At 40.4% G+C, this 14,022-nt stretch overlaps 1 protein-coding gene across 3 annotated transcripts in view; it reads left to right on the top strand.

Moving 5' to 3' along the window:
• ARHGEF4 (Rho guanine nucleotide exchange factor 4) overlaps positions 1-14,022 on the top strand; it is a 244,430-nt gene that overhangs the window by 158,534 nt on the left and 71,874 nt on the right. For all 3 annotated transcript variants that reach the window (XM_077488366.1, XM_077488364.1, XM_077488367.1), the window contains one exon: positions 11,888-12,018. In XM_077488366.1, the coding sequence (XP_077344492.1) occupies positions 11,888-12,018 (131 nt within the window). The remainder of the gene's footprint in view (positions 1-11,887; positions 12,019-14,022) is intronic.

Here is a 14,022-nt window from a genome sequence, read left to right as displayed (position 1 = left end):
ATAGGAATAAAAGTGGGCCAAATTTTTTTTTTGTTAAAAACAGTGTAAAAATAAATAAAATCAAATAAAACAAATGAGAATTTTTTTTTTTTAAACGCCCCATCCCGACGAGCTTGCTCGCAGAAGCGAACGCATACGTGAGCAGCGCCTGCATATGAAATCGGTGGTCAAACCACACTTGTGAAGTATCGCTGCGATCATTAGAGCGAGAGCAATAATTCCAGTCTAAGCCCCTGTACACACGGTCAGAGATTTCGACAACCAAATCCGTCGGATTTTGTCCGTCGGATCTTGTCCGAAACTGTTGCATACACACGGTCGGACTAAGTTGTCGAAAAATCCGATCATTCAGAACGTGATGACGTAATTTTGTTACAATGGGACTACGTTCAGGCTAGTAGCCAATAGCTTTGATGTAGGAATTTGATCTGAGCATGCGTGGCACTTGGTCCGATCAAAATTATCTACACATGATCGGAGTATGTCCGATCGAACCAGTTGGTCAGGAAATATTTCCAACATGTTGGAAAATTGGGTCCGACGGATATTCCGATGGAATCAGTCCGATGCATACCACACACAGTCGGATTATCTAACGACACGGTCCGATAGGACACATTCCGACGGATTCTCCGACCTATGTACAAGGGCTTAGATCTCCTCTGTAACTCAAAACATACAACCTGTAGAATTTTTTAAATGTCGCCTATCAAGATTTCTAAGGGTAAAATTTGACACCATTGCACAAGCGGGCGCAATTTTGAAGCATGCCATGTTGGGTATCAATTTACTCGGCGTAACGTTATCTTTCACAATATAAAAAAATTAGGCTAACTTTACTGTTGTCTTATTTTTTTATTCAAAAAAGTGATTTTTTTTCTCAAAAAAATGCGCTTAAAATCGCTGTGCAAATGTGGTGTGACAAAAAGTATTGCAATGACCGCCATTTTATTCTCTAGGGTGTTAGAAAAAAATGGTATAATGTTTGAGGGTTCTAAGTAATTTTCTAGCAAAAAAACGTGTTTTTAACTTGTAAACACAAAGTCTGAAAAAGAGGCCTGGTCTTTAATCACCAGAAGTATTACAGAGAAGCCACCTATGTAATAGAGCATTTGGACCTACCTCAAATGATATGACATGTGTGTTGTATGTAATCGGCACACCCTAAACATTTTTACTAGCACTTAAACATTTTGACAGAACCCAAGACTACAAAAAAAAAAACTTTTTTTGGCAAGCAAACACTCCATAAATGCTGTAGGCAAAACTGTGTGTAAAAAGAAAACAGAGGAACACAGAGGACTTTTGTGGCATTGCTGGCACACAATTACAGAATGGCGCATTGTTCCATTGTTATTCCATGATCCGACATCTAGTAAACATATGTGACAGCACTGCCTTCTAAGACTTAAAAGTGGCTGACAAAGAAAGACTTTCCTTACACATTAGTTGGATCTATGAATGGAGCAGTAATCTACAAATTGATTTTGCTGAGCGATCAAACTGCTGAAAAAGGAAAATAGATAAATAATCAGCTTGATTTAAATGTAGTTGTGCTGGCCATAGGGGTTTTAACGGAAAGGCTGCAGTAGGCTTCAATAGCGATGATTATTATTATTATTATACAGGACTTATATAGTGCCAACAGTTTATGCAACGCTTAGAGCCATTCTATCCCAACGTTCTGCTTTCAAAACAATTTTCGATACACGTGCATTTCTCTTAAGCTAACCATACACTATACAATCTGTATGTACAATCTATTTTAGATCTAGCATCAACCATGTAGTATAATGGCTTTCCTGACTTGATACTAATTGAATGGATAGTTTAGATTTGTCCTTATATTACATTAGTTTTGCTAAAGGTAAATGAGAGATTGTTTAGCATACGGTCTGCTTTAGGGCTGGTTCACACCAGATGCTTCCCAGTGCATTTCTAGGGCCGCTTCACACCCTAAAAATACAGGATCGCATGCTTAGTTCCTGTGTGATTCCTGTGCAGTGTGATTTTGCAGCCCATTCATTTGAATGAGCCGCAAATTAAACCAGAAAAAGTAGTGCATGCCAATGTGCCGCACCAAATCCCAGATGCGGTACTGTGTGATTTGGTGACCACAAACGCACTGCATTTGCGATCTGCATTTGGGGTGCCAATCACATTATATTGACACCTACAGCTGGTCGCAAGAGCAGTGCGTTCTGGTGTGAATCAGACCTTAAACAGCATCCAAACTGCATGCACAGTGTTTGCCATGTATTCCAATGGCCCTAGTTCACACCAGTGCGGTCAGTTCCAGTGCTTTCAACATAAGTACAACTTGCTGCACCTTGTTCATCCAGAATGCTTTACAATGCATGCAACTGAGCTCGACTGCACCGGAGTGCACATTTTCCCCAAAAAATAATAATAATAAATAAATAACAAATGAACAAACAAAGGGGGTTATTTACGAAAGGCAAATCCCCTTTGCACTACAAGTGCAAACTACAAGTGCAAAGTGCCCTTAAACTTGCACTGAAAGTGCACTTGGAAGTGCAGTCACTGTAAATCTAAGGGGTAGATCTGAAATGAGGGGAATCTCTGCTGATTTTAATATCCAATCATGGGCAAGCTAAAATTCAGTATTTTTCTTTATTTTACTTGCATGTCCCTCTCGGATCTACAGCGACTGCACTTTCAAGCGCACTTTCAGTGCAATTTCAAGGGCACTTTGCACTTGTAGTGGATTTGTCTTTCGTAAATAACCCCCCGTTTATCAAAATAAAAATAAAAAAACATACTGAACAGCAATGAAGATGCACATTGTAAATGCGTATGTAAAAATGCCTCTGGAACTCTGGAACACTGAAATTGTGAACAAGCTCCTGATGTTTTCTTTGAAATCCTCGGTCAGATGACGTTTTGAAACTGGACAAAGCCCCATACTACTCTGAAAAAAAAAACCATTATGACTACCTTACATGTGTGTTCTGTCACTCATATTGATTGTTTTCTGTTTTTCTTTGTCACTGTTCCACTCCTTCATTCTCAGCTCTCCTTAAAGTGGAACTTCACTCTCCCAATCATATGCTGCAAGTGTAAGTAAATAGATAGGAAAGTATATCATATTTCCTTGTTTTAATTTTTACAATAACTCAGTTACTTCCTTATTTCTTGCCTAGGCGAGTGATGTCATACTGTACATCTCAGGAGACTTCATGAGGGGCGGACAGGGGGAAGGGTTTTCTCAGCTAACCCCCCTCTCCCATAGCTCCCAACTGTTCCTGATTTCGAGGGACTGTCTCTGATTTGGAGCAATGTGCCTCTGTCCCTCATTCAGCCTCATTTGTCCCTCTTCCACCGCCGATAAAAGTGATCTCGCTGCGAATACGCTGCAGAGACCACTCTTATCGGAAAGCGGACGGCCGGCCGAAGAAGAGGATACATGGGTTATGGCCGCTAGCTGCGACCATAACAACGATATTCCTCTTCAAACTTAGGACATATATCGGCGTGGGGTGGTCTGTAAGTGGTTAAGGCTTGGTTTACACCTACAGGTGCGACCAATCACGAGTGCATTTCTATATATTGCATATAGGGTAGCCCATTCATTTCAATGGGCTGCCCTATGTACAAGAAACACGCAAAAGAAGTCCCTGAGGCTTGGTTCTCACCTACAGATGAGACCAAGCACGGGTGCGTTTCCTCACGTTGCGTGTAGAACAGCCCATTAATTTCAATGGACTGCCCTACGTGTGAGAAATGTGGAAAAGAAGTCCCTGAAGCTTTTCCAAAATGGGCTACACAGAGAGGCATGGTACAATTAATGGCATTGCCACACATCTGCTAAAGGGCACCACTTTTCTGTGTGTGTTGGTAAAAGGTATGATTTTGCATGTGCTACTGAAACGCACAGATGTGAACCTAACCTGACTCTTTTGCAAACATTGACCACACCGAACTGCATGGCGCATGTTTGCAGATGCGTGGGGGGTTATTTTCTGCATACAGTGGGGAAAATAATTATTTGATCCCCTGCAGATTTTGTAAGTTTACCCACTTACAAAGAAATGAAGGGTCTATCATTTTTATCATAGCTGTATTTTAAATGATAGAGAAAGAATATCAATCACAAATCCAGAACAACACATAAAACAAATGTTCTAAATTAAGCTGAAGTTCAGTAAATAATATAAGTATTTTTATATAAGTATAAATATTTGATCCCCAAGCAAAACATGACTTAGGGGGTTATTTACTAAAGGCAGATCCACTTTGCACTACAAGTGCAAAGTGCACTTGAAATTGCACTGAATGTGCACTTGGAAGTAAAGTTGCTGTAGATCCGAGGGGGACATGCAAGGAAAATAAAAAATAGCATTTTAGCTTGCACATGATTGGATAATAAAATCAGCAGAGCTTCCCCTCATTTCAGACCTACAAATTTACAGCGACTGCACTTCTGAGTGCACTTTCAGTGCAATTTCAAGTGCACTTTGCACTTGTAGTGTAAAGTGGATTTTCCTTTCGTAAATAACCCCCTTAGTCTTGCTGGAAAAAACCCTGTTGGCAAGTACAGAGGTAAGGCGTTTCTTGTAGTTGGTGACCAGGTTTGCACACATCTCAGGAGGGATTTTGGTCCACTCTTATTTACAGGTCTTCTCTAAATCTTTAAGGTTTCTTGGCTGTCTCTTGGCAACTTGAAGTTTCAGCTCTCCTCCATACATTTTCTATAGGATTAATGTCTGGAGACTGGCTAGGCCACTCCATGACCTTACTGTGCTTCTTCTTGAGCCACTTCTTTGTTGCCTTGGCGGTATGTTTTGGGTCATTGTCATGCTGAAAGACCTATTCACGACCCATCTTCAGTGTTCTGGCTGAGGGAAGATGGTTCTCATCCAAGATTTTACAATACATGGCCCCGATATATACATTGGGGCTGTTTCTCTGCTAAAGGTACAGGCCAACTTTGCTGCATAGGGGCCAATGGACAGGGGTGGCATGTATTGTAAAATCTTGGATGAGAACCTTCTGTCCTCAGCCAGAACACTGAAGATGGGTCATGGATGACCCAAAACATACCACCAAGGCAACAAAGTGGCTCAAGAATAAGCACATTAGGGTCAAGGAGTGGCCTAGCCAGTCTCCAGACCTTAATCCTATAGAAAATTTATGGAGGGAGCTGAAACTTCAAGTTGCCAAGAGACAGCAAGAAAACCTTAAAGATTTAGAAAAGATCTGTAAAGAAGAGAAGACCAAAGAGATGTGTACAAACCTGGTCACTAACTACAAGAAACGTCTTACCGCTGTGCTTGCCAACTAGGGTAATTCATGTTTTACTTGGGGATCAAATAATCATTTTATTCACTGAACTGCAACTTAATTTATATAATTTGTTTTATGTGTTTTTTCTGGATTTATGGTTAATGTTCTTTGTAAGTGATCAATTATTTTCCCCACTGTAAATCAAGTAACCTTTTATTGCAGAATTAAGGTCTTAACTGGACTGGAGAATAACAAATCTCTATCTTCATGTCTTAAATGAAGAGTTAATAAAGTCTTTCCAATGAAGAAAGTTGTAGCCTGGGAACACTTCTGGTGCTACCACTCTCTGTCACTTATTATCGGAAGATTTCTTGGAGCTTGCCTTATTTTGACATTTTTAGGTCAACGGCAGATGTCAGAGAGAATAGGAAGCTCCTAATCAAGGCTTGTAGACTGGGATCGGGGAAGATTTGTCTGACTTATTTACTGATAGAAATGTCTAAATCTAGTCATCACAATGAAATCTGCTAATGAATGCTTTTCAAACCCCCCGAAATATACAATTGCAGCATGATTTTAATAAGACACTAATGGGTGTTTGCACATTCCTGGAATGCACAGTGTATTGTTCCCTTCAGGGACAGTAAATTTGGCCACAATTGTGTCTTGTCTTGTGTTTACTGAATACATTAACTGTAAATGCTGTCTATTTTATACAATGGCCTTTCTATGAACTTTTTATGTGTACATTCAGTAGTCAAATTCTCACACTAGCAGCATAGCAATCATCATTACAGCAGATCTTAAAGCGGAGTTCCACTTAAAAGTGGAACTTCCACTCCCCCCCCCCCCACTGGTGCAACCATTTGGCACATTTCGAGGGGAGCGGATATCTGTCTTTGACAGGTACCCTATCCCCACTTCTGGGAGTCTGGGGCACGGTGCATTACGTCAGCGGCTCGGCTCCCTCCCCCATCGTTGGGCCAGTAGGAGAGTGCAGCGGTGCCTCATGCATGTGCAGTAGGGACCTGGTGTGAATGTTTCACTCTCGGGTTCCCTTACCAGCAATGGCGGCGGGAGCACCCAACAGCTGATGGAAACATCAGCTGCGGTGCCGACATCGCTGGACTTCAGGACAGGTAAGTGTCTGATTATTAAAAGTCAGCAGCTGCAGTATGTGTAGCTGTTCGCTTTTACTTTTTGCAGGGGTGGGCGGACCTCCACTTTAAAGTGGTTGTAAACCTCTGCAATGAAAAATGAACAAAGCATATTCTTCTATACTGTATATCAGCTGCAATCCAAAACACATAGGGGGTTATTTACTAAAGAAAAATCCACTTTTCACTGCAAGTGCATTTTAGCTTGCACATGATTGGATGATAAAATCAGCAGAGCTTCCACTCATTTCAGATCTACCCCTTATATTTAGAGCATCTGCACTTTCAAGTGCACTGGCAGTGCAAAGTGGATTTGCCTTTTGTAAATAACCCCTATAGTGTGATTTATGTCAGCTCTGTCATTCACCTATCTGCAAGTCACTTCGGATAATCAATGCCAACACCAGACAATCGACCACCCCTCCAGCACATAGCAGGTGATTGACAGCCTCAGTTGTTTATTTTTCTCTATGAGACTGTTCACAGGGGAAGGGGTCATTCTTTTCCACCATTCAGGTCCCAGATTCCACTGAGCTCCCTGCTCTATGCCATGCAGTGTGTGACAGCAGAACCCCACCTCCTGCCCTCTGGAGCTAAGGAATGTGTGTAAAATGTGTGCTTGTCAGAAACCATGAACCAGATTGAGAGAGAAGTACAGTAAAATCACACTTGTTTAATAATAAAAATAAAAAGGTAAATAGAGTAAGCGTAGTCAAAGCATAGCCAGAGTCCAGTAACCATATCGGGTAGACAGCCAAGCCAGATTTCAGTAACCAGATCGGGTAATCAGCCAGGCCAGAGTCCAGTAACCAGATTGGCTAATCAGCCAGGCCAGAAGTCAGGGATCCAAGTAGAGGAACAGCAAGCAGGATAAGGAGCCAGAAGGGATGTCAGCAAAGCTAGTCTTTAAACAGAACCACAGGAGATGGTTTCTTGTGATGTGACCAAGGCGAAGGCAGGATCGAAGTAAGCTGCAGATCTTTAAGTAGGCGGGACTGACAAGCAGATTCACAACAGCTGGTAAACTGTGGAGAGAGATGAGAGCTGGCAATTAGCTGACAGCTGAGCGGCCCGCTCAGAGAAGGAAGGGCTGACCAGCCCTGACAATGCTTTAGGAGGCTGTAGAGAAGAGAGTGCTGGAAAAAACTTTTCCTCCCTACCGATCTCTCCACCCCCCACCATTCTGCTATCTGAAGAGCCAACCTTTTTTTGTTTATTTACTTTTTTTTGTTAAAGAGTCATAGAGCACAGTAGATCTCCTACATTCACAGGGAAGCTGTACATGTGATTTGTCCTGTAGGTCCTAGGACACATATGAGAGATTTAGCCATACACAAGGGTCAATGTGATGACAACAGAGAAGGAGTTTGGTTATGGCTTTGTAGGCTATTTAGGACAGAGGAGCAACCTATTTTGTCCCTATTTCTACACCATTGCTTACCCAGGGCTTCCTCTTTCCATTATCAGCATCCCAAAAGAGTGGCAGAGGACTGTAGGGAAGGTAAACATAAGCAGTTGGTGGGGACACCATTAAACTGAACCTGAAGTTCATTTTAAGTATTTGTCTTTTTAAAAAGGAGATCTTTACAATATTACACAATGTGAAATTAGTGAAATTAGTAAAATTTAGATATGCTCCAGAAGGTCCTGTACTGCACGTTAAGAGCAGTATAGCCAGATCCTTGAACTTCACTGTAAGAATAGCACAGCTTAGTCAAAAACATTGATCAAAACACACCCACGAACAGCTGAATGGATACTGAACGAGCAACAGCAAGTGACATGGTCACTCTGTGCATTCCCCCTGTCAGCATGTCCTACAGCAGAGCCTGATGGGTGCCTGAGGTTACCTCTCCCTCTGGCATTTGGATTGCCAAGTAGAACAATAGTATTACTTACATCTGTGTAGGTTGCAAAAAAAACATGAAAATGTTTTACGTAGCCTATCATCAAACCCGTAAAGAATATCTCCATGCAGATTTTTCTTTTGGGTGGACAATGCAGAGAGAACCAGACCCTAGTCCCTCAGGGAGGGCTGTGTCAGGTGTGGATGGTAATATGGGAGTTTTGGTGGAGCAAATAAGGTAAAAACCATTAGTTGAGAGCGCCGCAGAATGTTTTATATGGTGTTGTACCTAACTATGATAAATAAAATAGATTTTACCTATTGGATGTAAGATCTCTTTAAATTATCTGCTCCACCAATACTGGGAACCTCTGCAAAGAATCACTTTGCTATACTTTCCATGTGCACCCAAATTCCATAAACAGGCACATACAAAGAAATGTTACGTTCATTTTTACTGTATTTTAATTTGACAAGTTCTTCATGTTTCGGGGGGGGGGGGGGGGGGGGTGATTTGTTTGCTCCAGGTGGTGGCTTGCTGATTTTAAATAGATCTGGTATGAAGGAAGCATGCATTCATATGTACACAATTCCATCCAGCTTTTCTACGACCTGCTGTGTAGCACTTTATTGAATCTTATATTTTAGCATGCTTACAAGACTTGTGTGGGCTGAATATTCTGCTGTCATACTCAGGAGTTCCATTCTCCTTCATACCGCTATGGATATGAGCTACAGGCAGGATCAGGATATGAGCCTGCAGAGGAGACCTATATGTAGAACAAATTGGACGTACTAAGAGTTGCTTTATGCTAAACAAGTCTCACGAGCGACTGTGCTTAAATCTTCATTTTGTAAGTGTAATGGTTCAAATAGCCTAAACATCATGGTGACACTCTGTAACACTCACCTGCAACCATTTCAACATAATCCACTGTCATTGTTTGGCTCTGCTTGCCACAGAGCTCCTTTTTAATATGCATGGGTGGTAGAAAGAGAAGGATAGGCTGGAAACACAGGAAAGGCTTTATAGTGCTAGGAGAAAGGAGTTAAATCCACCCAGACATATAAGTATTGGGGGCAGGCCTAGTCATTATGGTCATTTGCTTTACACATGTATTGCTGGAGGATTAAACCAATTGACGGTTTCCATGACTACAATCTCCCAAGATACAATGCTGTTAAGACAATCATGAATAATCTGTTATTGTGCATTAGGGCCGAGCTTTGTCAGATTTCATATACATGCAATCTTTATTTGTTCTGCTGCTACATATATTTATCCCTCTCATTGGAAACTGCGGTTATAGAAACAAGGATGACTATAACACTATATCACTACAAACAGCTGAACAAAATAAAAAAATATATTCAATCTAATATTATATTATAGTTGTAACATTGCACGCAAAATGGGACAGACATTCATCAAACAATTATATTTCTCAAACCAGATTTTTCATATCCAATCCAATTAGTGCTATTACAATGTGACTGTCACTGCTGTATTTTTCATTTATTATCCATTTTATATCATAGGCTCGCCAAAGATTATCAAATACCTCCAGTACTTTTGGAGCACTTAGTCTTTGGCTATGTATGTAAAAAGCAAAGCATCCAGTGTGAATTACGACAGCATGAATGCTGGGACTGGATTAGGTTGTAAAAGTCTACTATGCAAAGAAAAAGGGTTGACATGATAATGAGATCTAATGAAACCCATACTTCGTGGAGCGAAAAGTGACTTTGATTCATGAAGCGCATTGCGAAGTATTTATCTGACTGGTGGGCTTTTGTAAACAGTTGTTATAAATCTACATACACATAAGTTATGAGATAATGTATTTATTATGAGAGGCAATTCCCGAGGATGTATAATGTATCTAGCTCTCAAATAATCAGTCAATTTTCTTTAAACAATTGCTTTTTATCCATGCATAATAATAAAGGGATATTTGGATCCAAACATTCAATCGAAGCATATGTGTGCCTAAAAAATTCTGGTAATGGTCTTTGAATATACAGAATATTCTTTTTTTCAAATCTTTTATTTATTTCAAGAAACACAGAAGCAAAAAGGTAAAAAAAAAAAAGAACACACGTATCTTCTAACAACAATTCAGATACTTCAAATTAACATCATTCATCTTAATCATAACCTTCGAAATATCATGATACATATTACATAGTTGCCATTTACAGAATTTACCGAATTTTCATGAGTGAATAAAGGAGTCCTACAGAATACAGTGCCCTACTCAGTTTCCCAAAATGTCGGTGATGACCATGGTCACAATTAAATCTCATGTATGTACTAATCATTCATGGAAAGCGACAAATTTGATAAAAAAACGGCTCCGTTTAGGACTCATTTAACAAAAAATAAGTTATCACCAAAAAATCTACTAGATGGGGTCTGTACAAGACTACTAATAAGGCCTTTTGCAAATGGCTATTGTGAACAATATAATGAAACAATACACATCCTCAAGTCTAGTTTTTTCATGGAAAACTGAACTTTCCTACATCTCAAGCTCTCAACTCTACTTATGATACAAGGTCCAAAGGCTAATAAGATACATCAGACCACCTCAAAGAAAGAGTCTTCTGATTTATATCACATTTAGTCTCTAACAAATTGTTATTTAATTCTGTGCAATAACACAGCATGTTGGTTTTTGGGTTGTGAAACCTTGTCAGATGGAAATGTTGATGTATTTAGAATAGTTGACATTAGGGAACATTATTGAAAAACCTTTTACTGTGGTGCCACCAGGCTAAAATCACCCAATAAAGTGTGTTCCACCTGCTGTATGTGATACCAGAAAGCGCAGCTTCTTCATTTGTCTGTTTCCCTTCACATCTAATCATTCACTAGTTCATTAATTTCAACGCCACAGGCATCACCTCTTGCTATGTCACCAGCACCAGTGGACTTAAGCCAATACCACAGCCTGTGTTCTTTATATGATCTAGTTTCACTATAGAAAGCTTCAGATGGTAAGCATGTGCCCTCCTCGGGGGCCATTTTGAACCCCTATGCAATGATTTATGCTGCACTGGTAGAATGTCCAGACCCGCAAGGATGGTAATGTGCTGTGTACACTCTCTTAGGTGATCATTATACCTTATGGTGTCATTCCTCCCTGGTATAAAAGCTGATCAATATCCAAATGAGCATGAAGGAAACCTTGGTTAATAATTAATTATGGCCATACAAACTGGAAGCTTAGTTAGTTGGTGATGTGGTCATTATAATTCTGCAGGACAGTACTATTCCGACTCAGCTTTATTGTCATGCAAGGCTTGAAGGATAACGTGGTATTTCTTACATTTCTGAAGGGAAACCCATGTTTTGCAGCTGCCGTCATATAAGAGTTCTATACCTGTGATTATTTCATTATCTGCATCATGTCTGCATTTAAGCTATATTACTGTAGTGATATAATAATATGAACAGCTTGCCAAGCAAACAAAAGCAGACAGATAGATGTGAGCAACAACAGTCTGCCTTACAATATAGCATATGTTTTGGAAAATGTAGGGCTTTTTCATTTGCATTTTGTGCTGTTATATTAATGGAAGTCTCCGTAAACTTTCAGTCTCTCTAAGTGAAGCATTGTTTCTATCCTCACAGTGATTACAGATGGCTCCCTGGACAGACCATCTCTCACCGATGACATGGGAAGTGATGAGGACCTCTATGAAGATTTACATGTTTCCAGCCACCGTTATGGCGGAGGGGGAGAGCAGCTGGCAATAAACGAGGTACTTAAATTACACACCCCTCAGCTCTGCCATGTTTTAGTTTTTTTTCCTATACTTTAGTATTTTATTTAATAAATGCATTTTTTTTTTAACTATCATGTCTAACAACATCATATTGGTCAAAAAGTGTAGAAATTATGGTGTTATATTTTCGTAGTGTGCTCTTTAAATTGTGAAAAATGAACCTGCCTCTACTGTATTACATTGTGTGATAGCAGGCATACATACTGTAGGTGTCTAAACATCCTGTTTGCAGTTTTGGTAAATGGTTCCCTTGACTCTAGGTAGCCTGTAAACCTGTGCATTAACCACTTTCAGACCGGACCATTTTGCTGGTAAATGACCAGAGGTCTTTTTACAATTTGGCACTGCGCTGCTTTAACTGGTAATTGCGCGGTCATGCAATGTTGTACCCAAACAAAATTTGCGTCCTTTTCTTCCCACAAATAGAGCTTTCTTTTGATGGTATTTGATTGCCTCTGCGATTTTTATTTTTTGCGATATAAATGGAAAAAGACCGCAAATTTTGAAAAAAAATGATATTTTCTACTTTTTGTTATTAGAAAAATCCAATAAACTCGATTTTAGTCATACATTTAGGCCAAAATGTATTCAGCCACATGTCTTTGGTAAAAAAAAAAGTCAATAACTGTATATTTATTGGTTTGCGCAAAAGTTGTCACATCTACAAACTAAGGTACGTTTTCTGGAATTTACGCAGCTTTTAGTTTACGACTGCCTATCTCATTTCTTGAGGTGCTAAAATGGCAGGGCAGTACAAAACCCCCCCAAATGACCCCATTTTGGAAAGTAGACCCCCTAAGGAAATTGATAAGTGGCATGTTGAGCCCATTGAATATTTTATTTTTATTATTTATATTATATATATTATATTTTTTTTTTTTACACAAAGTTGTCACTAAATCATATATTGCTCACACATGCTATGGGCATATGTGAAATGACACCCCAAAATAAATTCTGCTGCTTCTCCTGAGTACGGGGATACCACACGTGTGGGATTTTTTGGGAGCCTAGCCGCGTACGGGGCCCCGAAAGCCAAGAACCGCCTTCAGGTTTTCTAAGGGCGTAAATATTTGACTTCACTCCTCACTACCTATTACAGTTTTGAAGGCCATAAAATGCCAAGATGGCACAAAACCCCCACAAATGACCCCATTTTAGAAAGTAGACACCCCAAGCTATTTGCTGAGAGGCATGTTGAGTCCATGGAATATTTTATATTTTGCCACAAGTTGCGTGAAAATTACAAACTTTTTTTTTTTTTTTTATTTTTCACAAAGTTGTCACTAAATGATATATTGCTCACGCATGCCATGGGCATATGTGAAATGACACCCCAAAATAAATTCTGCTGCTTCTCCTGAGTACGGGGATACCACATATGTGGGACTTTTTGGGAGCCTAGCCGCGTACGGGGCCCCGAAAACCAAGCACCGCCTTCAGGCTTTCTAAGGGCGTTACAGTTTTGAAGGCCATAAAATGCCAAGATGGCACAAACCCCCCCCCAAATGACCCCATTTTGGAAAGTAGACACCCCTAAATTTAGGGGTACACTAGTGAGACTAGGTAATAAATGGCGGGTGCCCTGAAACTATAAAAAAATAACTAACCAACCAGCGTCACCTGTAACCGTTATATGGTGATCACTGGTGAAAGGGTTAACTAGGGGGCAATCAGGGGGCTTTATGCGGTAGTATATGGGGGTCCCTGGCGCTATAAAAAGCTGCGGCGAACCTAAATACCTACCTGCCTAACTAGCGTCACCTGTGACACTAATACAGCGATCAGAAAAATGATCGCTTATTAGGCTGGGTTCACACTGGAGCGATGCGGGAACGCCACGAATCCGCGGCGGGTTCCCGCATCGCATGCCTCCCGGCGGCAGTTCACACTGCCCTATGCGAACTGCTGGGAGTGTCAGTGAAATGTTAATGACACCCCCAGATCAGTTTGCATATCGCAGTGCGATCTGCAAACTCG

Source organism: Lithobates pipiens, unplaced genomic scaffold (genome assembly GCF_037356315.1).
Source record: "Lithobates pipiens isolate NorthernLeopardFrog02 unplaced genomic scaffold, aLitPip1_a1.2 Scaffold_18, whole genome shotgun sequence".
NCBI classification, from domain to species: Eukaryota; Metazoa; Chordata; class Amphibia; order Anura; family Ranidae; genus Lithobates; species Lithobates pipiens.
Note: the sequence above shows the minus strand (reverse complement) of the source record. Positions and strands in the feature narration are given on the sequence as shown.